General features: G+C 41.7%; 5 protein-coding genes across 5 annotated transcripts in view; 2 read left to right on the top strand and 3 right to left on the bottom strand.

Annotated features, from left to right (window-relative positions):
* Window positions 1-322: 322 nt before the first annotated feature.
* LOC135494103 (uncharacterized) lies at window positions 323-7,550 on the bottom strand. Its single transcript, XM_064781854.1, has 17 exons — window positions 7,328-7,550; window positions 6,939-7,086; window positions 6,572-6,689; window positions 6,191-6,322; window positions 5,838-6,019; window positions 5,493-5,569; window positions 5,175-5,248; window positions 4,818-4,975; window positions 4,382-4,586; window positions 4,140-4,201; window positions 3,758-3,929; window positions 3,308-3,508; window positions 2,104-3,072; window positions 1,780-1,902; window positions 1,483-1,600; window positions 1,050-1,266; window positions 323-781 (listed from the first exon to the last, which is right to left on the bottom strand). The coding sequence occupies exons 1-17, from the start codon at window positions 7,548-7,550 to the stop codon at window positions 493-495; spliced, it is 3,468 nt and encodes a 1,155-aa protein (XP_064637924.1). The 3' UTR covers window positions 323-492.
* A 492-nt stretch (window positions 7,551-8,042) lies between these two features.
* On the bottom strand, window positions 8,043-15,090 carry LOC135493263 (periodic tryptophan protein 2 homolog). The gene is made up of 19 exons (XM_064780404.1): window positions 14,936-15,090; window positions 14,339-14,451; window positions 13,967-14,061; window positions 13,582-13,681; window positions 13,227-13,370; window positions 12,900-13,035; window positions 12,508-12,649; window positions 12,229-12,298; window positions 11,924-12,079; window positions 11,581-11,788; window positions 11,137-11,285; window positions 10,832-10,979; window positions 10,502-10,652; window positions 10,215-10,395; window positions 9,879-10,026; window positions 9,500-9,665; window positions 9,002-9,220; window positions 8,594-8,819; window positions 8,043-8,389 (listed from the first exon to the last, which is right to left on the bottom strand). The coding sequence occupies exons 1-19, from the start codon at window positions 14,951-14,953 to the stop codon at window positions 8,197-8,199; spliced, it is 2,763 nt and encodes a 920-aa protein (XP_064636474.1). The 5' UTR covers window positions 14,954-15,090; the 3' UTR covers window positions 8,043-8,196.
* Window positions 15,091-15,260: 170 nt separating this feature from the next.
* Window positions 15,261-23,166, top strand: LOC135493083 (V-type proton ATPase 16 kDa proteolipid subunit c-like). Its single transcript, XM_064779934.1, has 3 exons — window positions 15,261-15,427; window positions 16,626-16,812; window positions 18,664-23,166. Exons 1-3 carry the CDS (start codon window positions 15,352-15,354, stop codon window positions 18,872-18,874), a joined length of 474 nt encoding a protein of 157 aa, XP_064636004.1. The 5' UTR covers window positions 15,261-15,351; the 3' UTR covers window positions 18,875-23,166.
* A 1,289-nt stretch (window positions 23,167-24,455) lies between these two features.
* The window catches only part of LOC135493173 (heat shock protein 75 kDa, mitochondrial-like), a 28,085-nt gene continuing 27,070 nt past the window's right edge, over window positions 24,456-25,470 (bottom strand). Inside the window, exons 16-17 of the mRNA XM_064780209.1 lie at window positions 25,389-25,461; window positions 24,456-24,859 (exon numbers count right to left, since the gene is read on the bottom strand). Coding sequence (XP_064636279.1) covers window positions 24,755-24,859; window positions 25,389-25,461 — 178 coding nt within the window. The 3' untranslated portion in view covers window positions 24,456-24,754. The remainder of the gene's footprint in view (window positions 24,860-25,388; window positions 25,462-25,470) is intronic.
* LOC135493172 (mastermind-like protein 2) overlaps window positions 24,946-25,470 on the top strand; it is a 44,510-nt gene continuing 43,985 nt past the window's right edge. The window contains exon 1 of the mRNA XM_064780208.1: window positions 24,946-24,956. The gene's annotated coding sequence lies outside the window, so the exon portion shown is untranslated. The remainder of the gene's footprint in view (window positions 24,957-25,470) is intronic.

Below are 25,470 nucleotides of genomic sequence, written 5' to 3'. Positions count from 1 at the left end.
CAGGTCCGCGACCATCCTCGACCGCATTCCGCATTTTGGAGCAAGGTATAGTTGTCCTGATTGTGAGTGAATTGACAGTTCGCCTAGTGCCGGTGTAACATTGGCGGGCCGTCTGTACTTCGGTGTAACGGGGTATACTATCCCCTTGAGGGAACGTCGAGTTGTCCTGATTGTTATTGCAGCGCATTGGCGGGCCGCGAATTTTAGACTTGTCTTTCGATACTGCCTCATGTGTATGGTCTTCCTCCAGTATATTTTGATACTGTATGCTACAAATTTGAGTAACAAGCACAAAACAATACAAGCAAAGATTTGACTTGGAAATACATTATTTATTGATGGTCGGAGAGTGAGACAGAACAGGACACGGGCAGTAGAGTGTACACTCATGTCAATGCAGGCCTTGAAATGCAACAGTTATGAGATAAACCAGCTAAATGGTTTTAAGTGGATTCAGACCACAATGATCTGGTTCCATCAAGGACCACGCTATCATAAGTCCTCATCATCTACATTTGACTCCCCCTTCTCATTGACAGATGCTCCCGTCCTACCAAGTGCCATCAATGGTTTCATTGCAGACATCAAACTTGAGAAAATCTTTGGGAAGAGAAGTTCCTGAGCAGCCAGTAACTGTTTCATGCGGTGTCGCTCCTTGGGTGCTTCAAAGCAGGCAGGACAGTTCTCTGCTATGACTGGCAACTTCTTCTCTTCAGCAAACTGCCGTAGATCCTTTTCTCTTACGTACACCAATGGACGAATGACTCTCAAATCGCCCTCCCTGAAACAACACCAACAATTCAATAACCAACAGGTACATGTAATGATTTCTGATCTCATTGCATTAAGCAATGCTTTGATATTAAGACAGATGCAGCGTTATGCCAAAACCTGGGTAAGCTTTTCTTATTCCGTTGCATCACCACATTCATCTGGTTTCTAATATTTTTATGGAACACACCTTAGTACTAGTATGCGAGGACAAGGTTGGCTGCACAAGTCTGCTGTTCCAATTGCTGTTGGTCAAGAATTGTATTCAATATACTAACTTGACAACATAGTTCGCCTTCATCGTGCGTAGACCGCCATTGTGGAAGGCGTTCATCAGAAAGCTCTCTGCCAGATCATCGAGATGTTGTCCCATGGCAAGCACATTGTAGCCCTCCTGTCTCGCCGCAGCATAGATCCTTCCCCTCTTCATGCGGCTACAGAAGCTACAGATGGATGCACATGCATAGGGGAGTTGAGCGGCCTGTTCCAAGATACCTGAAAAACTATCATAGTGTCAGAAACGGAAGTAAACGGTACCAAGAGTAGAGTTCTTTACAGATTTGATCCGAAGTGAGACTGTATGGTAACCCACTTTTTAACCCTCCAAGCTCTGTAGCTGCCTAATGAACAACAGGAGCAAATAATAAGACAATTTAGAGTAGTTCAACCATATAGTTTTGCTACGGGAGACGGTCCCACGATTCCTCTCACCTTGTTCCTCGTAGAAATACGGTACGTTCAGCGCCTTGAGATATCCCTTCAGAGGACTAGGATCATAGGAGGAAGTACCAGGATCAACTGTCACAGCACCAAGCTGGAAAACCACACCCTGAAATAAGAGTATACAGGAATTGCTAATATCAAAGCAATCCAATTGAAGTTCATACAGTCATTCTGTAGGAGGTGGAGTAAAATTTTCTGTTCAGACAAATTAAAAAACGAAAGATTTAAACATAGGCTTGTGCTGCTTGGGACTGGCACAACCTCCGAGGTGCTCCTCTGTCCTACCTTTTTCTTTGCATAGAACTGGTACTGTCGTAGTGAATGGAGCAATGATAGAGAATCCTTGCCACCGGACAAACACACCAGGACCTTATCACCGTCTCGGATCATCTTGTATTCCTCCAGGGCCTGAAAGATAGATGCAGCTGACATTAGACTAACATAAACAAATTCAAGTGAATCGTGACATTTACAGAAATTGCACAGCAGGGTAGGGCGAAGATAAGTCAGTTGTGACACGTCAGGCCTAATAATGGTAAACTACACCATTTATACAGGCTCCTGACCAGCTTAAAGATGTTGACACATAGTGCCGAATCCTATACTCACCTCTAATGTTGGATTGAAGATGACCTTGGATGGGGGGTGCCACTTCACCTGTGGCTTGGTCTCTTCTTGACCTGCTGCAGCTGGTCCCTTTTTCGGTACACAGGCAAGACAAGCTGCAGATGGACTACTTTCACTGATAGCAGAACTGTTGGAATCCACGTGTAATTCGCTGAATTTGCTTGGAAGATTCTCTGGATTCACATTTTTTTCAGATGCTGTCTGACTGAGCGAAACCTTCTCAACAATCGATAGAAGAAATTGTTTCACTGATTCTGGGCTTGAATTTGCTTGCTCTGAGCAAAGGTTCAGATTGGCTGATTCAACAATGTTGTTTGTGTAATCTTCACCACCAGATACCGTTAATTTCTTAGTCCGGTAATTTTCAGTACTGACATCAAATACATCCCTGTCAGAAGCAGCTGTTCTAATACCTGTTGGCTGGCTCAACCCTGAGTCTCCATGGTTACCCTTTACATCTGCATCAGCAGACCTCTGGCCAAGGTCATGGTCATCATCAGCACAACCAATGAAGCCTTCAGTCAGATAATCACGAAGCCCATCCTTGAATGTTTCCGCCAAATCATTCACACGCGGAGAACTCTCACTTTGTTCTTCAGACCGATCAGTTAGAAGCACCTTTGCTACATGTACATCACCACCAACAATATCTTGAACAGTTCGTGTATCATCAACGTTATCATCCTCAGTACATTTCTCAGCCTGACCACCTGGAAGCACCACCGAGAACCTATCACATCCATTGCAACTTTGCCCATTCTTTGATTTGAAAATGTGACGAATATGTTGAACTGGTTTCCCTGGATGGAATGGTAGTGGGTGGGCAGCCCTCTGCTTGGCATGCTGTGGTTTGCTAATCCACAGCTGGGCTTCGCTGGGGAGAAGGAACCAGCGTATTTCAGCCGCCACATCACCAAAGAGAAGAGCCTGGTCTGACAACTCAGTCTTCACCTTGAAGTAAAATGAGTCCCACGGTAATTACAAGTATATATGTACCTGGTCCAAACTCACTCAAGTGAATCCAGCTTAAGCTACAGAAAGACTTTACTTCCACCACAACCAACGACACAACAGAGGATGCTCTGTCTTGTCGTTTATTGTGTAAATGTATAATGACGTTTTTACGGAACAACAGATCTGTTTCATTGGTAAGTGGGTGACAATAAAAAGCCACATGTATACCAACCTTAGATGCACTATTGAATATCGCACGAGCTTTAGCCAGACAATCTTCTCTGTTATCTGGGAGAGGACCTTTGATATTTGGCACCGGCTCCTGGTACAACATCTCACCGCTACCATAGCTTATGTGGCTCAACCACTTCCGGTCCTTGAAAACCTGATGCTTTCTATACCTCCACTCTCCGGTCTCTGGGTTGAACAGATACTGGAATAAAATGTTCAATGTAGACAAACTTTCTATCATTCTCTGCATGTAGCTCACTTTAACTTATGTCATCAATGATGAAGGCTATTTCAAAATGAATCAGTCTCCAGACGGACATGTACATGCATGGTCTCTTTCTTCTGTTGTAAACTGGCAGTTTAACCTGCTGAGCCATCAGTCTCCTATAACATCCGAGTGTTTTCAAACATGGCAACAGAAGAAAGGAGGCTGTAGAAGTTTATATCTCACCTGAGGCAGCAGTTTCCATCCATCTTCTGCCACCATTTTCACAGCCTCAATTACGAAGTCGACGTCTTCATCACACATGAAGAAAGGGAAGTTGAGACGCGCAAACCCAGGTCGGAGGATTTCTCTGTCAGAATATTCTCGGTATCGTCTAAGGTGTGTTCGATCAAGTCTCCTAGAAATAAACAACATATTGTAGACCCAAATAATTCAAGACAATGAGTCCACCAAGATCACATACTATCATGTAAGCCAACCCATACACTGGGAGGACTGCATCACAGAGGGCATCCAACCCTGGACCTTTATTGTAAAACTGGGTGGAACTTGAGAAGACTGATTGCCTCTCACTGCATGTGGATAGTATCTCAAACAACCTCCTTACCCATCCTCCAACAGAAGGTTCTCTATCTTTTGTGCCAATTCTTCATCAATTCCAAGAAGGTCCTGGAAAATGAGTACATACATGTCAGCACATTCAGTTGTTATCTGTCGTGACAGGAGACTATACTTCTTGAATAGCCCCTTTACCTATGGAAGGGCTCTTTAATGATCGTCTTCTCACTCTAATGAATAGCTTTCAGTAGCTTATTTCAAGGAAATTATCTCAATTCTAAAGAATCTCACCAAGGCGTAAGGTCCAGCACAAGCACAGCCTCCTCTTGCTTGTATCCCGAACAGATCATTGAGGACAGCGCAGATGAAGTTATGATGGAGGTAGAGACCTGAGTCTGGATGCTTGATGAGGAAAGAGAGGATTGGAAGTCTGGGAACAGATGTCGGGCCTAAGATGACAAGATTGCTGCAGTCCTTCCAACAATCAAGGACATTCCTGTAAATGGCAAAGTTATAAACGACTGCATGTAAGTGTAAGAAATGGAACATGTTCAATATGGGCTAGATTACTTGATTTCTCGGTACCATATATCCATAACAACAAGGTTTTTTTGACAGACCATCTCATTTTATCAAAGACCTGGAATTGTACATGTATATTGCACATTGTAGTTAGAGTGAGAATTGGAAAGCAATCAATGTGACTTATTTTTCAAAAGGTACGCACCTACAGACACTGTGTTCCCTCTCAAGAATGACCTCAGGGGTGACAGCCTCCTTGAGGTTAAACACCAATCCAGCCCTGATGGACTCCACAATGGCCGGGGTTCCTCCTTCCTCCCTCATCTCAACCTCTTGAAGGTATCTGTGGCAATCCCTTCTAACCTGCAACATGAAGAAGTTTCATACACAATTCTGATATTTTAGCACCTCTGCTTAATGTACAATAGAGGTGGAACATGCACAGGCTATGCATAAGTTTCTTTTGAAGCATGACTTGGAAGGAGCCTCAGTTATCAAAGCTCTTAACTTGAAACCCTATTGCATCCCTCTCATCCCTCAAATGTTGTATTTGAGTACTCACAAAGAAGATTGATCCACCTCCTCCACCGGATGGGACAGGATTCCTGAATAACTTTTTCTTGGCTATTAGGATCCCTGCAAAGAGTAGAATGAATACTGGGTAATGCCATATCGGTGTACTATAAAGGACGAAACCAAACCCTGGAGAAAACCTATTGATACTTTCAGTGAGAGAGCATCGCCATGGGAAAGCGGTCCAACTTGTATTGAATGCATGACTTCAGTAAACAGCGGTATCTATCTCTAGCATGTGGTTAATCCACCGAGTGCCCATACTCAGTCAAGACCTCTACATACAGTCATTGTGACAATGTCTTACCTGGTGTTCCTACTCCGCCTACAAACTTATGGGGCGACAGGTAAACGGCATCTTTATATACATAAGGCTGGTCCTTACTGAAATGGAGACAACATTTCATTAGAAATTTAGCAAGGTTCATGCAGCAGCAAAGCTTTAAGCTGCACTGGTTGGTTTCTATTAACGATAGAGTTGCTGGAGACCCAGTGAATATCCAAAGACAGCAGTTCAGTGTTATTCTGGGGAAAATATACTTTACCCTCTGTCATGGTATAATGTTGTCAGAGGCAACGTGAATTTTTAGGCCCAAATATAGGATCTGGTTTCAGCAGTCAAATAGCAACACGGACATTACTGTGTACTTACCTGGCAACCACAGGGTGCATATCGATCTCCACGTACGGCCCAGCAGTGGCGTAATCCCAGAATGCCAGTGCGCCATGTTTATGAAGACAAACGGTGATGGCGTTAACGTCAGCCAGGATCCCTGTCACGTTGGATGCAGCAGAGAAACAACCAATCAGCTCGCGACCTGATAACTGCCATCGCTAGAAAAAAGACGGTGATTCTAAGACATTTTAGACTGAATTAGCTACTTGTCTCGTATGGCATTATGAAGATCAAACCAATAAGAGTAAAAATTTCTAATCATAAGATTCGATTCCTTGAAAGTAGTTAGAAAAACTTTCCATCTTTTGGGGAGTGTGATGTTTCCTCACCTCTAGTTCAGTGGTCAGACAGTCCATATCAACAAGACCATCCTCAGTAGTCGAGATCCTGATGACATCTGCCCCGATCTCCTTCCATGGCAGCAGGTTCGAATGATGCTCATAAGGACCAATGAAGACAACCTCAAAGAAGGAGAAAAGAGGTGAGACAGAAAGGTCACTGGCCAAAGATGGCAAAGGACATTTCATTGCATGAAGAAAAAGACAGTTCCACATCTCTGTAACCCCCACTGTGAATTCTTTCATTTCAACAAATATGAATGAGGAGAAAATAAATTGGTTTTAAATGAGATACAGGGGTTGGTGCCCAAATTTCAGAGGGATTACAACATGGAAGAGTAACAATAATGATTCCCAGCTTTCCCAACTTACTGGTGGAGTTGACAAATGGAGAGCATTGATGAGTTTATGAACAGCTCCAGTACAACCATTCCCTGTGAAGATGACAGCATCATGCTCACTGGCATGAACAGCATTTCTTACTATGTCCCTGTAAGAGGAAGATCATTCATTAAAAAAAGGCAACACCAAGAAAACAAGAATTACATAAAACTGCCAGTTGATTCAGAGAAAGAATGATTGGTGCAGTTGTATGAAGTAGATTGTTATCATGGAAGCAGGGCAATCTGACGCAGAAAAACCCTTCACCTTGTTGCGTCTGGATGGAAGGTTAGGTTTAAAGAGGTGAATTTGCCCGGCCCAAAGCTAAAAATAATGAAAAGGTAAACATAAACTTTACCTGGCCTCATGTCTAAACAGTGTGGTCTGAAGAGAGGTAACAGTGGTGGTAGTATGGGTGTTGCCATATTCAGGAAGAACTTCCTTCCTGATATAATCTTCTATGAACGACAGTGATCGCCCTGATGCAGTGTAGTCGCAATATAAAACTGTAAACAGAAAAAAACAACAACTCTTGATTCAATGATTGCCATGATTTCGGTACTACCCACGGCCACACTGCGCGTGGTCCTGGTTTTTACACACCGTCAACTATCCACTCCACACGATTACAGAACATGAAGACATACCACTACTATCTAATACAATTTCTTTATCGACTGACGTGATGCACATCTTGTCATTATTCTTTGAGTGCAATGGATCCACGATGACGACACAGTGACATACCAGATCTTTGGCCAAAAGGTCCAGAGAATATTTTCTCCTTTCCAATGACATTTTTTTCGATGTATGGCAACAAGCGACGTGGACTGCTTATCTGATCATCTCTAGTAATCTTCCTCTCATCATTTGAGGCTAAGTCATAAAATTTCCTTCGGCCATGTGGCAGATTATTATCAAAATTTCCCTTTGAAATAACAACTGAATTCTTCTCCATGGGCGCAGACATCTTCATTGCTCAACATGATAGTAATGTGACAAAATTCAGCCAATCAAAGTTGAGGAACTTTACGGTGTACGGTGGCCCGTGATAAATTACATACTCAAATCGAACTCACCGGCCTACGGTGGCCCATGATGGGTACCAGTAGATGTGTCCCGGTATCACTGCAGAATGGGTTGAAATCAAGCGGTGCAAGTTCGGATAAACATAAGCGGTGATCTAACGGTCGTCAGTACCATGTTTGGGGTTCATGGAATGACTCGTCCCCCATGTCTTTCTAAACATATTCAGTTGACTGTGACAATCACAAGATATATGTCAGTTCTGCGGACGTCTCATAGTGTAGCGGGGTCGATTGTGATCTCCATTATTATCCAAGGCAGAGACATGTCACATCCAACTGCTAGTCATAGTGGGACACTAGTCTCCAGCTAAAGTAGACCATCAGCCTGGTGGTCTTTTGTTTTGGTCAAGGAGTGAACAACAACTACTTTCATATGAAAAGAAAACATTTTATTTCGTACAATAAATGCATGACTCCATCACCCTTCATCGAGTTTTCACATTTGTAAAGTGAGCCCAGAGTCAAGAATGAAGTCCCTTGAAATATCCTTCAAATGCAGTTCAGTTCTGGAGCAACATATTTCTATTGTCATGAGAGTACCAAAGAATGAACCGATTCATCGTCCCCCTCACTTTCCATGAGTCGGCCCATGATTTCATCAACCTCTGCATCGGATGGTTCCTCCTCTTCTTCCTTCTCCAACTCCTCTTCAGACTTTCTTTTCTTCTGCGTCTGAGACAAGGCGAGGATGAACTGGAGGTTGTACTTATTGTGGTCACAGCTGAAAAGTAAACATGAGATCATTAAGACTGGACACAATGTCTTAAAACAGGAGAATGACTGCTGTCTCTCTCTCTCTCCTTCCTTCACATGAGCATTGAGGCATGTTACTACGTACTGTCAAGACGGTTGACAGTCATCTTTGCATCATTTTTCAAGAAGACAGCAGGTAACCATAAGAGACGAAAGAAGTAAACTGACTCACATTTTGCCAATATCTTCATATCTGCGTGTGATGACCTTCAGCAGGGACCTCAGGATGGCCATGATGGATTGTGAGCGTTGTTTCAGTTTTGGCCCATGCATGTAGAGGAGCTTCTGAGCCCATGTGAGGTAGAACTCAATATGAGGCGAAGACTCCATCTGGCTGGCGATGAAGCTCAATAGTTTGTTGATGTAGACGTCAGGTATTGACTGGCCAACAACAGCAACTGGAGGAAGTTAAGATGAATAGGTTAGTATCAAGTCAAGGACCATAAAATGCAATTTGTGTTATAAGAACTATATTTTAGAACTGGACAACTCTTTCAGAATGCCCAAATTAAGGCTAACTTTAGGCCGAGGAGAAAACTTTAGAATTGAGGTCCACAAATCTAACTCTGTATCAACTTACTATCAGAGACAGGAATGGTCTCAACCACCTCCTGTATCAGTCTCTGCTCATTCAGCCTGAATGCCAGCATCAGTGCTGTAGAATAACTGCCCTCCATTAGTGTCTTCTGTAGGTTCGCTGGTGTGATATCCATCTCCAGCTCAAAGGGGTCGAACACCAGGTTGTGGTCTAAGGAATAGATCAGTAGGCCCTCGGTGGTGGTGGCAGCCCATGCTCGTCCTTGAAGGGAATTAGAATGAAATCAATAGGGAATGCTGATACGGCATTAAAACATACCTTTCCTGGTTCAGTAGTCAGTTTGAAATGTGTCCACACAGGCTTGAAGCTATGAGCTATATGGTGTCCTCACAACTTCCTCCTCCATTGCTAGTGCCTTGCAACTTTTCAAGGCTTCAACATCACTAAATAAAGCACTCCTCTGGACAGTTCAGATACCAGCGCTTCTGCAAAACTGGTATAAAACCTGGTCTAATATTGGTCCGGTTAAGTTTGTCCTACCTGTTGGTGAGAACTGAACACCAGACACCCTGACCTCCGGTTTCCAATGTCTAGAGCTCATGTCTCCCTTCTTTACGCCAGGCAGCGAAATAGATTTATCCTCCACTTCTGTATCGACAAGGTCAAGGTTACCCCACTTGGTCATCTTCCGCCGGTCGAGATACGCCTGGAGAAGAGAAATCAGATGCAAAGAGCATCAGTTTCTTTCTTAAAGCATTCACTTCCAAGTGCTTAGCAAAACATTGAAGAAGAAGTAAAGATGTAATGGTCGACTGATGTTAGGAAAGTCATGAATAATACCTCTAGGCAGCGACACACTCTACTACTTGACACTGAAATCACACAATCTTTCAAACCTGTACTACAGATATTGTCTTACCTCAGTTCCATCAAAGGAAAGATTCTTGGAAATCTCAAATTTTTTGACGAGGAGTTTGTCCTCCACAGAGTAAATACAGACATTCTTGGAGCGACCACCAGCCAAGATACATTTCCCATCTGCCGTGTAACATAACGTTGTAAAAGCTCTGAAACAGAAAAATATATAACACCAAACTGCTCCCTTATTCTGATCAAACTCATCATTGGATCACAATTTTAAATCTTTTTCTATTTGATTACCATTATTGTTAATTGCTTTCATTTGTTAACTGGAGACAGGTAAAATTGCCCCCGATAGCTTGTCACAGTTGTGTACGATTCAATTTAAACTCACTTTCCAAATGCAGACTTCTTGGCTGTAATCTTATCCGTATCTTTTCTACTGTAGCCCATGTCATGCCTGCCTTCTATAGTCCCGGTCTGAGAGGCAGAGCGCACATCCCAAAATGTGACCTGAGCATCGAGTGTTGCCACGGCGATCTCATTACCATCTGGTCTGTAGGCGACCGCCAAGACTGGAAACAAAAGATAGGATTAACCCTTCTGTCACAAACCGTCTAGATATGATACAACACCATTGGCACAGGAACAATCACAAAAAGATGAATGAGCAGTACGTACCATCAGAGAGGAATGTCAGCGTTTCCCGAGCACCTTTGTTTTCAAATATATCCCATAATTTGATTGTCTTGTCCCAGGATGCACTGGCTAGGAGAGCCTGTGATGAACTGAACATCAGTGAACTAACTGGACCTTCGTGACCAGCCAAGACCTGCGGAGAAAAACAAATGGTGGGAACAAGCAAGGCTAAATGACACTAGAGGTCAAAACCGACTACATATACATGTAGGTCTATGTGTTGATTTGACTAAAATACCACACAGTGGTGAGTACTTATCAAATAATATCTCCTTTAATAAAGCCTCTTTCAGCAAAAAAAGCTCCACCAACCTCGAGAAGCCTTCCTGTCTGCATGGACCACACGAATATCTCAAACACGTCCATTCCTCCGGCACACACGATGTCACCACTATGGTCAAGAGCAAGGCATGAAAACTGGGCTGGCCTTGGTGATGTGAACGTACGGAAATTACGATATCTGAAAAGAGGAAACTCCACTTCTTACTATCCTGTTGATATGGAGGTACAACAACTGCAATTAGCCTCAAGTGATTCAGAGTCAACGTAATGTAGAACAGAACAGCAATCCGTCCATCACTGACCCTATATCAGCTGAGTTGTTTTTATTATCTTACCTGTTCAAATCAAAAGCTCTGACTGTTCCATCCATTGAAGCGGAGGCAACTACCTTGCCATTCTGGTTGAAGGTGACCCCAGTTATACCCCCAGCGTGCTCGGAGAATGTCACAAAACAGAAGCCACTGCTCGTGTTCCAAACTTTAACCTGGAAACCAACAAGATATGTTGGTCAAAACAAGATAGAAATTCCGATAATGTTCATAGCCACACGTTTACATTCTGGGGACTCGTTTGATGAAACTTCAATGCAAGTCAGTCAATGGGACTGTGATTACAACATTTCTATATATTTCTACCTTCTCATTGAGATAAACTGCAAGCATCAGAGCTAAAGTGGTCCACTGTCCCACAGGACTCGGCAAAAGGAGTTGGGTTTACTTGCCCAGATCATTAGGAAACAAGTCAAAGTAGTAATTAACCTGGTCCATTCTTATGCCTACCTTTCCGTCATCACCTCCAGTGGCTATATACTGGCCATCAGGTGAATACTCGAGGCAGGACATGTTGTTGAAGTGACCCTGCTGTTTGAGGATGTACGACTCGCTCTGCCACTCCCACACCAACAGCTGACCAAGGCCGGAACATCCAAGGGCAATCCAGTCTCCAGTGTTGTTGAATGTGATGGACGTTATACTCTGGTCAGATATCCTATGGAAAAAAATGTTACTTAACATGACGTGGGTGGATGAAAGAGCTGTCCTCAGAAGTCAGGACCCCAACTAGGCCCTCCAGTTCAAGAGAAAAGAGGGTTTGTTTAAACTTATCATCTCTTTGCTGACTTACGTGAGTGAATGAATAAGGTTGAAGTCGGGCATCTCGTGAATGAAGAAACCACCATCGTCAAACCCAGTGACCAGGATGTGACTCCTCTTATGGAAAGCGACACTGGCCACCTTGGCAAAGGCAGAGCCATCTCCACGCGCTTCTCGGTAGTTGTGTCTATAAAGAAAAGCATCATCACTTTACCAAAATAACAAACAAAGAATCAACAAAACCACTCACTACAGTTACATTCAAGCTGTTGGCAAATCATTCTTGACCGACTGCACTATCATAAACTGCTCACCAATCTAATGGTGGACACTTACTTGGAATGTTTCCGGTACCGGATGCCACCTGGTAGACCTTTCTGCTTCTCTTCATTCTCTTGACTTTCCTCTGAAGAAAAGAAACAAGATTTTTTTACTTTTTTCAATCAACACCTTTCTTTAAATGGTTTGATAATTGAGAATTTCATAGAATTTATCTTTGAGATATACATGTAGGACTTAAAACAAAGTGGGCTCACAGGACTTCAAAAGTCACATCTACAAAATGAGAGGCATCAGGCACCGTCTTCAGCAAGCGAAATTCCCCACCAGACCTACTCTTTTTCTGTTTATTGTTTTCCTCATCTCCTTCCTCATCAGAGGACTCTGCCACTTCTTTCTCTGTGTACGGCCGCAGGTCGCTCAAGTCTGTATCACAGTCCCATGCACACACTGTACCTCGCTCACATATTGAATAGAACTGATTATCGTCAAGGAAATGTATTCTCTGTTTAATTATATCAATAGGATTTTCTAGTGCTGAAAGGATGGGCTTATTGTTGGATGTCAACTAGACCCAGTTTGTCCTCATGGAGTTTTAATCAAAAACTAGCAGAAAGTGAGTTAAGGAAACAACTATGTTCAGAAACTGTTCCAATGATGATGCACCAATAGCCATGATGTCAGACTATGCCATTCTATGAAAACAATGCCCGAATGAGAAAGGATACGTCGAGAGAATTCTCTTCAAAGAAAGCACCAACCATCGCCTGGCTATGACCACCAACAGAATACACAATCAGATTCTCAAAGCGCTGCGAGCCATACACTCGGCTGTTCATGTCTTTGCTTCCAACAACAAATGCTCTGAAAAGAAGAAAAGATATCAATTTATCAAATTTATCAAATTTGAAGAATGTTTGCAGTTCGGGCCTTGGTATATAAACTTGTGTTACTCACGATGGTTCCATCAGACATCATTCCTCAGTTGGGAGATTTACTCATCTGCCAAATTTGCATTGATCAAACAAACCGGATGCATCAAACCAGGTTCTTACTGTGAATCCGTTGTCCAATCAATCGATACTGTTTCATCATAAGCACCATAGAACTTCTTGTACGGAAGGAAGGGGTTGAACTCCTTTGTTTTCCCAGGGGCATGGAACACGAGGATTTCATTATCTTTGGCAACTGCAAATTTCCTGCAAAAGACAAATTTTACCTTGGTACAATAGTGCAGCAAGAAGGAGAGGCCATGGAACTCGTGTGGGGAACTATTGAGAGGAAGGAAATTTGGCCTGACCTATGCTTGAGACAGAATGGTATGGCATAACATCCAAAAGTAAGTCAATCAGTTTATATTTACAAGAGCTTTTTCCACTATCCGCGTATGTGTAGCATATGATTACTTACTTAGCATCGGGACTGAAACTGACTGCACTGACACGTCCATGGAAGTGATAAGAATGAAGAACAGTCTTGCTGATCAGGCTACACAACAGGGCCTCACCCTCTGAAAGCAAACACGAGTTAACAGATTAAAATTTACTCTCATTAACTTAACATACCGTTACCAGCTACAACTCATGAATACAATAATGAAGGCAATGAATACTGCAGGACATCTCAAACAAAGTCATCAAGTGAAATTCTTATTTTACTGTCAGTATTCATCCCTCTCCATAGGCAAATTTACCATCAAGAGATACTCCCTTGACTCAATTATGAAGACAATCCGAAAGGAGCCCGATTGAGGCCTTCTTATTGAAGATTGAAGAGGAATAAAATATGTCCCAACCTTCATTGACTGCGATGAGTATTGAGCCATCTGGAGACAAACCAACGGCAGTGATGTTGTATGAACTTTCCGCAGATAAAGTTTCCGACTTGTTGCTGAAAAATAAGAAGACATCCGCCTTTGGCATTAGTATTTACTGTGAAATTGCCAACCGACATGGCCAAGGGGTTTCCAATAAACGATGACTTAGAGATAATGTCTTCAAGACGAATTCCAGGGACAAATTGGTAAAGAGAAACGTAACCCTGCATTCTATTAGCTATTCAATGTCTAGATGGAGATCAGATATTACAAATCAACTTAAGGTCAAAGGCTCAAAAGAAATATCAGCCAATGTTAGACTGAAGGGTCTCCAACTGCTGATGCTCTTACCTCTTCAGATCAAATATGCTGATTCTGTTTCCGACAGGGCTGACAACACTGTTTCCATCTGGTGTGAAGCTGAGATTACCCTTGCGATACACAGTTCCAAGAAGGTTTGAAAACTGAAAGAACAATGAACAAATGCTTACTGATAAATTACGGACAAATATTTGCTAGCTGTCTCTGCGTTTCTAGAAGCAAGAAGGAAAGACCTAATATACGGGGTTTGGACTCATCCATAACCTTATGCACCCAGGTCTGATCGCACCCAGGTCTGATCACAGTAGATGTAGAGGTCTGATCACTTCAGAATGCCAGGCACGGAGAGATCAGAGGTTTGTTAGCAATTTAGATTGCCGTTCTGCTGCTGGCACCACCGCTGGTGCACCATTGTCCAAATCTTATTCTACACAAACCAATCCAACTACAGTCACATCTCTAGCTGGCAGTTTTCACATATTCCCTTCTTTGAGGAGTCTGGATGTTGTGTCTAAAAAGAAACATTTCTTTTGGACAGTACTGCAGGTATGTACTATCATACTATGTGTAGGTACTGCCCGTCCCTTCACTTTTTTCTGTGTTGTGTTCCGTTAGATTGATGCATACCCTGTAACTAAACTTCATCTTTATTTTGTTTTACAATCTTTAGATAACATTCATCTGGGCAATCATCATTTTATTGTCTGAATTTGATTATTGACCGAGTAAACGGGTGATTTTGAGGAGAACTGATGATTCCACACTGTACAAAGCCATGTGCTTCAGGGGTCAAGGACAAGCATTTGTGGCAGTGCAATATGATGACGTCACTAGAATTAATCATTGATACAAACCTAACTCTGATTGGTCAATCCTGCCGAATATTTTATTTTAGACCAATCATGAGCCCTGTTACAAAGTAATAGAGCCGGCAAATCACATGATCTGTCTTCACTCGCCATTTTACGTGAAAGTTCGACCACTGGACATACCAACTTCGCCTTTCTTCCCGAATATCTTTGATATAACTGAAAAATAACACAATGGCCGATGATATGCCTCCAGCTTACACACCATTCTTCGGTGTTATGGGTGCAACTTCCGCTATAGTCTTCAGTTGTAAGTATAATTTGATGAAAGATCACTCCCCCATTTCCTGGATTTTCTCTGTACAAATCCACGTACATTCCTCTGTACATTTCTGTTTCAGTGGGTTGTCTTGTTCTCGATCCTATCTCGCTGTGCTGTGTACTGTAAGTGTGTTGATGTTCTTGTTCAGCCTGAGAACAGACTAACTGACAAAGTACAATGTCGCCTAGGCCTGACGATAGACCGTTCTTGTGACTACACAAAGATTTTATTTTGTTAATGTTTTGTTGCGAAGACCAATGCCATTGCAATGCGCCAACTAAACTCGAGGCAAAGGCCAAATTTCTTGGCCACAATCGTGACAATATCTAAATGATGATGATTATGATGAAACAAATTTCCATTTTTAACCCATGTTATCAATATCAGCAGCTGATAATCTAGTTCTAATCTAAACTTGATCGGGGAAAGCTGTACCAGCCAAGTGATGAGGGATTTTGAATTTCATCCCATTTCAATGCCATTGGATTTAGACAATGAGCCAGTTGCTAAACTGAAGACATATTTGATACTATGATGGACAAATTGTATCATAGTTTAACGCCGCACCAGTCACAATAAGCCATTGATTTCCGACTTCATCGTTAAACTCTCAGTTGTCTTGAAAATGAGATTACTCTGCCATCTTTATGCAGATGGTTGAACTACCTTTCCATTCATGACACTAATGTATGTACACAATCGATGGGGGTTGCAGGATTCTGAATAAATTATTCATTGGTTGAATAATATATTTATTTCATGTAAAGGGGGACAGCAATCTGTATTTGGCTTCTAGTGTGTTGATCAAGGTTCTACAGCATGTTTGGACTGAGTCCATCAGTGTTTTAATATACACTGACTGCCCTTGATGAAAGAGCTTTAGAAACCGGGATTTGTGGTAAAATATGTTACAGTAACAGTACACTGAGCTTGCTGGTCCTGGGCAGTAATCTCTCGACATATCATGAATATGTCCTCATGACAGTGTCCTATACACATTGGATGGAGGTCTGTTGCAAACCCCATCCGTATCCAAGCTGGAAGCGATATGAATGTTGAGTGATTGATTACCGCATAAGACAATGCAGACTCTAATACAGCCGTCCGAGGTAGAATGGAAGAACCAGTTAAGATGATATTAATAATAATGATTTGTTCATGTTTTTCTCCTCTTTTCTCTTTGTAGCACTTGGTGCAGCATATGGAACAGCTAAATCAGGGACTGGCATCGCAGCCATGTCCGTCATGCGACCAGAGCTTATCATGAAGTCCATTATCCCCGTAGTTATGGCTGGTATCATTGCTATTTATGGTCTCGTCGTAGCTGCTTTAATAGCCAATGGAATTAAGCCAGAAAATTACACACTTTTCACGTAAGTATATACCGCTACGAAGTAAAGTCTTTTTCAAAAAGTGATAAAAAACAGAGCTACACTTTGCCCCAATCCTTTCTTGACTGACAGATCTGTCTGAGTGAATGCTCCTGCCATACAGGCAGTGTATTGCCGTCGTCCGCAAAGCATAAATTGACTTGCACATTCAGTGATCAATAACCATCCATATGCATGGCGGGATGCCATACACTCGTCATTGTGTGGCCAGCAGCATCGTTGGCTGTGTTGCAGTGTGTTGGTGACTCTGAAGGTCATGATGTTGTTTTTCCCAGTTCTATGATTTGTTTGGGGCCTGTCTTATGTGCGTCGTAGTATTGTTCAGCTCGCATGTACTGCTGCTGCTCCAATGCATACTCCAACAACAGAAACGATTGACTTGACATTGTCGATCACCACTGATATTCGACTATTGAAAACAGGCTTTGAATTCTTGATAGTTTTTGTATTTAAGTTATTTTCAGCACATAATCAATAATGTCTCTGCTATACACAACATTTCTCTTTACATATCTGATGATATTTCTTTGATTAACCCTCTCCCTTGCTGGTTGCCAATGGAGATTGTCTCCAGGAAACTAATTGAGCCCACACCACTCACCATGAAGTGTGTGTTCTGGTCCTCAGGCTTGGGTAATGGTCCCACATCCGTGATCAAACTTGTATGGATCATGTATGTCTTCTGCAGTCAATGACAAACCCATACATTGAACTATGTACATACAAATAAACTGTGAGCATGAAAAGTCTCCTTCATTCAGATCCTGATCAAATTCTAACATTACATACATGTATGCAGCATGTGCATTGATGTGATAACAATCTGAGCAGTCCCCACTTCTCATCTGTACACACTTCTCCCAGCATAATTCAAAACAAACATGTAGTTGCGGGAATCATCATGTCCATGTTTCGAGTCATGAATGTTAGTCTTTGACTAGTTAAACTAAATAGCCCTTGAGCTGACGACATGATGTGCACCTGGTAGTGGTAGGCCCTGGTAGTGGTAGGCCCTGGTAGTGGTAGGCCCTGGTAGTGGTAGGCCCTGGTAGTGGTAGGCCCTGGTAGTGGTAGGCCCGACTTGGTACAGTGCATTGTACATGTTCTGAGAAGGATCATAATCAAAGCCATGTGATGATCAGCCATGGGCTACTGCCTGGACAGTAGTGGTAGGCCGGTCGTCATGTTGAAAAACCCAGGTGACTCAAAGGATCATCATGTGCTGCCTGATCATCTAATCTTTGTATAAATTTTATATTATTATTATCAATATCATGTGACACTGTGACCCAAACTAAACCAGGATGTTCAATCATACATGGTGACACTATTGAATTCAAAATCAATTGACTGCCAGGAATGATCTTTTCTGGGTTATGGCATATGGCTGAGTCATCACAGAATGTCATTATATATGTTTTGCATCAAAGGTGCATTTTGTCTGATAAATACTGTCGGTGTCTGAACAGAACAGAAATATTGCCATAGGCGCAAGTGAATTAGTCACCACATTTACTGGAGGCTGAATTTTAGAATAAAACACCTGGCTTGATTGGGAAGGGTCTGTACATGTGGACATGTACAGGCCTATGTTTGCTGAATAACACCTGTTTAAAACCTAAAAACTAATGTGAGTAAAGTAGTTTATTATTATTCACCATCTGTCTCCAGAATACACTACCAGACAAATGATTGAAAATAAAATAAGTGGCGTGGTTATTAGACGTTATGAGCTAAGCATGTCTATGAATGGTACCACTTTTGATGGTGGACAAGGCATGATGTGATGAGTGCGAACCAGTATACATGTCTATGTATTCATTCTCTTTGCAGGAGTTTTGTTCACCTCGGAGCTGGACTTAGTGTAGGATTGAGCGGTTTAGCAGCTGGTTTCGCAATCGGAATAGTGGGTGACGCAGGAGTACGAGGTACCGCCCAGCAGCCGAGGCTATTCGTGGGCATGATCTTGATCCTTATCTTCGCTGAAGTCCTGGGTCTTTACGGATTGATTGTGGCTCTGATTCTCTCAACGAAGTCTGGATAGACATTGGACTCACTCTAGCCAAATATAATAAATAAAAAATAAAAATTTGACTGGCATGGCCATGTTGTTGTGGATGTGATGTACAGGACTGGACAGTATGGGTTCATTATGAGGTGGTCATTTGAGTGTGGTCGTGGTGTGGCGTCTGATTTGAGCCAATGAAAACAACGTGTATAGTGTCCCATTTTTGCCGATGTATTATGATTAATTATGTATGATGTGACCTCATGGTTATAAGTTAAATGTCCATGTCATGGGATAGCTAAGACAGTGTGATTATTGAACTAACTTTGGCTGAGGTCACACTACATAATACATTTGGGTCCAGAGTACAGGGCCTTGCCTTATGAAAGGTATGATATTGACAAAGATTGTGTAATTTTAACTTAAATTTAAATAGCAACACCTTGCAAACATCAGACATGTTGTGGAGTTCTTGTTCTACTAAAAAATGAATAAAATTTCTAGCTAGAATGGAATTAGAATACCTCATATCCGATGTACACCTGATTTCATAAAGACGGCAGCTTGAGTTCAACTGTTTGATAACATGTATGGGGTGGCTCAAGTGCCATCATGATCTGGATAATCATGTGACTGATATAAAATATAAGATGATAGCTATGATATAAATTCACTCGTTCATTATATTGTATTGATAGAAGTCGTATTCCCTACTGTACATGTCATTAGAACAATGGGTGTTTGTCACCAATCTTTAGCATTGCAGATTATTTCCGTGTCTGTCCATACATTGCATTCCCAGCTGGTCCACATGGTAGAATAATGATCATTGTGTACTTGAACGTTGATTGTCTGCTTGTACTGTAAACTGGCACATACACACATGGATGGTCACAGTCCATGTTCCTCATGTGTACAACAGGACATGTAATATGTCTTTGAACTGTGGACCGAACATGCTTAGATGTATAAAGTGATGCTGGTAACATGCTATGAAATGAAATCCCCACCAAAATTTCACCTTTTTATGTCGCTCAGGGTATTTTTGCTGAAAATTTCTTGCAATATTTGCCGTTCTTATTCAGATTCTAGTCATGTTTTGAAATTCAGCTCAAAAACAATATTGTGATATTATCACGAAGTAATCAGCAGTGCAAGTATGTACAGAGACAAGAATTAGGGTCCTGGAATGATATCAGAATCGGCCAATCTGAAGTAAGCCTTTGTGAATCGGTGTTGGCCACCATTGTGCTCAAGTGACCATCTCAATTATTACTTCAGTTCCATGACCTATTGGAGTTCAGAATTTATGATGTGACAACCTTTCAGGACTATCGTACAAATTTCTTGTTAGGACTGAATGGAATTTTCCATTTTTGTCCGACTTGTAAATAGTATAACTTTGTCACAGAGCCATGAAACCTATCATCATCCCACCCGCTGTCGGTGAAACAAGCCTAGGTTTCTATTATTCTTAAATTATTCTTCTGTTGTGTCCTGCATTGCCTGTTAAACTTTGACAGAAGCGTTCAAATGATTCTGTCGTTAGAAATTATGCAGTAACAGTGTACTATTCTACTTGAATTTTGAGCGACTTTACAATGCTTCTCTTCGATTTGTTCAAAGATTTTTGATGAAGTATTTAATATGCATAATTCTAGTTGACCAGAAGTTATAGTGAAAATTGTCTAACTTAATGCATTGTGCTAGTTGTTGTTATGCTAAATCTATTGTACATGTATGTTATGCTACAATACGTGAGCTTGATTTATGAGAAATTGACCTTCGTTTAGGAATATCAAGTGCATGTCGTGGTAAGTTTGCCTAGCCACAAGTTCTCAGCTGTTCATCCACGTTGGCTAATGCACAAGTGGCTGTGGCTTTCTTGAAATTCTTCCCAATACATTTTAAAAAGTAAAATAAATCTAGATTTGGGTTGGTTAAGGAATGTTTCTTGCACAAGCAATTGTAACTCTTGAAATCATGTCCATAGCGATTCACTAGGACAGTGTTATTGTAACAACTTGTCATATCATTAGACTTAGAACTCTAATACGGTCCATCTCGCATGTGCATTTTGTTGATTCGAATGATGAGCTGTTTACAACTAGTTGGTAACAGCTTGGCCTTGAGGTATTTCGAACCAATGGGTGATATGTATAAAGACGAGCAAATGCTTTTTTCTAAAACTCCACGTACATTTACACTAGGCCTTTCTGTACAAAATTGAAGTAAAAGCATTCGCTAGTCTTTATTCATATCACCCATTGAACGTGTTGGGTTCAGATGATATCTACATCTATCTATTGCTTCGAGGGTTAACATTTCTGTATGTTTACGTTAACCAAACTCCTGTCTTCATTTCGTTTGTCATGGAACTGGTGTAAAACTACAAAGACATTTCATATTTTTAAATCCATTTAGAGTTTATAGTTCAGTTGGCCCAAGTTGTTGAATTTCCAATGCATTTGTCAAACAAAGTACTGATGAGGCACTGGAGATCCCATCAACTTGGGTTGAAAATAGAATATATCCATGTACATGTAGATACGTGATGTTCTGAATGGGAACTTTATTTCTGTGGATTGATAAAGAACAAATGTTTAATAGATATAACTTCACATTGTGATTACCCTGTGTTAGGTCAAACTAAATGTTATGGTAGACGGTCAGTCATGTGACTTATAATTCTCGTGGGTTAACTCTTTCTGGGGCGACAATTATTTTGAAATTAAAATTGCTAGGAATCATGGTGGGGTGCCTGGACCATAAAAAACCCAAACGTGGTGAAGGTCTTGGCCATCGCTGAACTTCAAACAAGCTTATCCATCTAATCAACCCACTTTTATCATTTCATAAATCTGCCTTGGTCCGGAAAGAGTTAAGGGGAGAGCCTTTTACCCATGTACAGTAACTATGGTTCATTGTGTATACGTGTGTATAAAGCCTGTCATTTAGTAAAGAAATGATTAGAGTCGTAGTCTAGAATATTTAAGAAAAAGTCTACAAGGCTTTTCAATTGATGAATGTGGTACGATGTTGAATTCACTGTAAAATATAAAGGCATTCCATGTGATGTTAAAACGTATCTTATCATGGCTGAAACAGTTCTCCCGAGCGTCTAGGTGGCGCTGTGGTCATTCCAATGTCAAGTATGTTGAGCCAAGTGTCATGTCATGATGTAGATGTTGATGTGTAATTAAAGCTATATAGGAAAGTTTCAGCTTTTTCTTGGTGTGTATACAATGGTTGGAGTTCATCATTTTTCCGTTTGTTTTCTCGACTTTTTTGCATGAAGGTGGCAGCTCTGTTGTTACTTGGTGTACGGAGCAGAAAGTGACTTGGGTGTATTCTACTTGCCACATACAAGGGACCCACATACAAGGGACCCACATACAAGGGACCACACTATCTTGTATACAGGCCGAACAATGACCTCATTTCAGCATTCATTTTGGATGTCAAGGATGTGGACATTAACTTCTCAAAGAGCCCACAAAGACACTAACAATCCATTCTCACCAATAGAATGTGCTGTACATACTATGCTTACATCGTGCCAAACAGGCAAAATGCAAAATACAGTTGTAAATATTTCGGACATTCTGTAAAGACTTTGTCAGTTCACGTAGATTGTAATTAGGAAATTGGGTTTGGTTGAAGATCCTGCATGTACATGTATTTTGCTTTTAAAATTAGTTGGTGATGGGTTTCAACCCTTTTACTCTTGGAACTGTGATCTTAAAAATTGCTCCATTGAAAATGGACAGTTGACAATCAAATTGGGTTTGTCTGAAAGTTCATCAGTTAAAGGGTTGCCTTAATTCTTTACTATCAACTCTACACATCGCTGGTCAGAGTGGGATGGATAATTCATCTGAGGAACTGGACTCGTTGGTTATTTGAAGTCAAATGCATTGTTCAAAATGAAACGACCGGTTGGTTTGCTGAGGACCAGACATGCAGTGACACATGTGGTTCTCCTCACCATTATCAGTCGTGAGTCAGATTCCAGACGAGATCACATGATCACTTTATAAGGATCTCCAGGGCTGCCATCTGTGGTAACATGGTGCAACTCTCGCTTTAGACAGCCTTACCAGTGCAATGCATTTTATGAGCAAATATCAACCAAAGTGTCCAAGTAGGCTGATCATCACCTGCTGTTCCCACTACAGTAGAGCTGATCTGTTGATAGTGATTGTTTCAGTTGCCTGTGTTCAGATTCGACGCCCGGTAATCTTTGGTAGCCAGCGGTAATATACTTGTTTGATTTGTTGATGTTTGGTTGTTGTAGTCCGTCAATAAACATATGGAAGTGAACAGTGTTTCATTGTCTGGTGTTCATGGTTCCATCATGAGGTGGTGTATTATCCCCTTCTCGTTGTTATCATCCCTCACCTGTTATTCAGGTGTTTGGGACAATCACTCAACTCCATGCTACCAGTACGGTGCATTCTCTCCCGATACTGTGTACAGCAGGTCACCATCCCCTGAGGTTAAGTGTTGAATCAAAGTACAACCAGGGCAGTCATCTTCCTTAGACTCAAACTTGGGACCATGAAGGCAGCTTGGTCCCATGAATGTCCCCATTGGCTAACCAAGTCTTGCAAGGACAGATGATTGTACTAGTCCACTGCCACTGAATTGGCACAACCAGTGCCCATGAGGACAACGTAGATTGTCTACATTGACAGTCTTCAAGAGAACCTGTGAAATCAAGGACCACTCCAACTGCTGTCTCATTGCACCATTCGGTGCATTCAGGAACCACAAGATGCTTCAGATCCATCACTTCACATGTACATACTGCCTCCCGAGTCATGTTTGTACAAACTATGACCTGATCAAGACCTGTCCTCAAAGTGCCCTCTGAATATTGGTCTTCAGCACAACCTATGATCTCAACAGATTCATCTTTGGACCTTCAGCGCCGAACCACGTAGATCGACGTGTCCCAAATCCCCCTCTTTGAGCTGGTTATCGGAGTTTCATGGACTTCATGAAAGAACTACGCCATCGCCATCTTCAGGGCACGGTAGGAACTGAAAAGACCAACCGGTCTTTTCAGTTCCTACCGTGCCCTGAAGATGGCGATGGCGTAGTTCAGAACTTTCTTCATGAAAGAACTACGCCATCGCCATCTTCAGGGCAATTCGATCTAACACCTTCAGCGCCGAACCACGTAGATCGACGTGGCCCAAATCCCCCCTTTTTGAGCTGGTTAACGGAGTCTCATGGACTTCATGAAAGAACTACGCCATCGCCATCTTCAGGGCAAGGTAGGAACTGAAAAGACCGGTTGGTCTTTTCAGTTCCTACCTTGCCCTGAAGATGGCGATGGCGTAGTTCTTTAAATGACTTCAAAAGGTGCTTGTGCAACACATCAGGTCAGACACCAGACCATCTGCTCCAGAACTGCCCACTCTATTAGAAGTAGGACCTACAGCTACACTGCCTGGGACAAACATTCATATTTTGCCATCTCAGCTGGCCAGGTACCATTTAGTATTACTTCCTGGCGGAAAGAAGAAAGTGGGTCAAGTGCCTTACTCAAGGACACAAAATGTTCGCCCTTTCTGTTATCGGGGAAAGAAAGTTAAAAGGAAGATATTCGTTTAAAATTTGTAAAGTGTTTATTCGTCAATCTTGTTTTTGAACACTTCATACATGGCCACAGCATAGATGTGACTGTATTGTACATGTTAAACACAGTTTCTGACTCTATGATATTGTCTGGTCAGCTTGACACCATTATCCCAATTATTTCAATCTTGGGAGTGTTTCGAGATAATTCTCGACCTGCACTTATGATAATTACAAAGTGGCGCTGCAGGTATGTCTCTGAAAGTGTCCACACACCACTGAGCTGGAATTATCTCGAGCACTCCTCCTTTATTGTCCAAAAACGTGAGTTTATTTCACTCGTTCCAATGTCTTGCTGAGTAATTCATTTAGTCGTGTGATCATGCTACGAGGATCATCCAGGAGTCCCGCCTGAATCATAGCGTTGTCGTAAATCTGGAGAGAATTGGAAAGAAATGAGATGTGTAAAACAATGTCATAATACAAGGATTTTCATTGAACTTGGAATTCGTTGAAAATGGCAAAAGCATAGGTAAGGTGAGTGCAGAAGAGTCTAGGGTAATTTTGGTTATTTTGGTTATTTTGAGATTAGTATTGATTAATAACACTACCGCACCTACACTTGCATACAGAGAACAGGTCAAGCACTTTATATGGAGCAGAGATTCACTGTGAAGATTTCTATGGTTTGACCTCTTTTTGGATGACCTGGTCCAATGGCTAATATGTACCTTACAATGAAATGCAGGTTATAGCAATGAAGAGTAGTCTAATGTAGAACTTATAAAGCCAACAGTACATTTTGTCAGGGTTCACTTGAGTAGTTTTTGTTATTTTCACACCTATTGGTGATCATCATTGAAGAGCTAGCAAATGCTGTCACCTAATGGCAAATAGCTGAACTAACAGGAGGTGCAGATGACATATTGACAGGAGGAAGGATACTATCATGTGACATACTAACCTGATACAGAACTAACTTGGCCAGTTCGGGGTCACTCACACGAAGCTCGTTTAACTTTTTGATGATAACATGCCTGAAATAA

Source organism: Lineus longissimus, chromosome 9, assembly GCF_910592395.1.
Source record: "Lineus longissimus chromosome 9, tnLinLong1.2, whole genome shotgun sequence".
Taxonomy (NCBI): Eukaryota; Metazoa; Nemertea; class Pilidiophora; order Heteronemertea; family Lineidae; genus Lineus; species Lineus longissimus.
Note: the sequence above shows the minus strand (reverse complement) of the source record. Positions and strands in the feature narration are given on the sequence as shown.

Excerpts from the sequence above, each read along its gene's own strand:
- LOC135493263 (XM_064780404.1), bottom strand. Across the intron at positions 10,980-11,136 it reads AGAGCTTTTGATTTGAACAG|ATATCGTAATTTCCGTACGT; the intron begins GTAAGATAATAA and ends TCCTCTTTTCAG. Across the intron at positions 10,653-10,831 it reads AGACAGGAAGGCTTCTCGAG|GTCTTGGCTGGTCACGAAGG; the intron begins GTTGGTGGAGCT and ends TTTTCTCCGCAG.
- LOC135494103 (XM_064781854.1), bottom strand. The coding sequence starts at position 7,550 with ATGTCTGCGCCCATGGAGAAGAATTCAGTTGTTATTTCAAAGGGAAAT. Across the intron at positions 3,073-3,307 it reads TATTCAATAGTGCATCTAAG|GTGAAGACTGAGTTGTCAGA; the intron begins GTTGGTATACAT and ends TTTTACTTCAAG. Across the intron at positions 1,267-1,482 it reads GTATTTCTACGAGGAACAAG|GTATCTTGGAACAGGCCGCT; the intron begins GTGAGAGGAATC and ends ATAGTTTTTCAG.
- LOC135493083 (XM_064779934.1), top strand. The coding sequence starts at position 15,352 with ATGGCCGATGATATGCCTCCAGCTTACACACCATTCTTCGGTGTTATG. Across the intron at positions 15,428-16,625 it reads TTCCGCTATAGTCTTCAGTT|CACTTGGTGCAGCATATGGA; the intron begins GTAAGTATAATT and ends TTCTCTTTGTAG. Across the intron at positions 16,813-18,663 it reads GAAAATTACACACTTTTCAC|GAGTTTTGTTCACCTCGGAG; the intron begins GTAAGTATATAC and ends TTCTCTTTGCAG.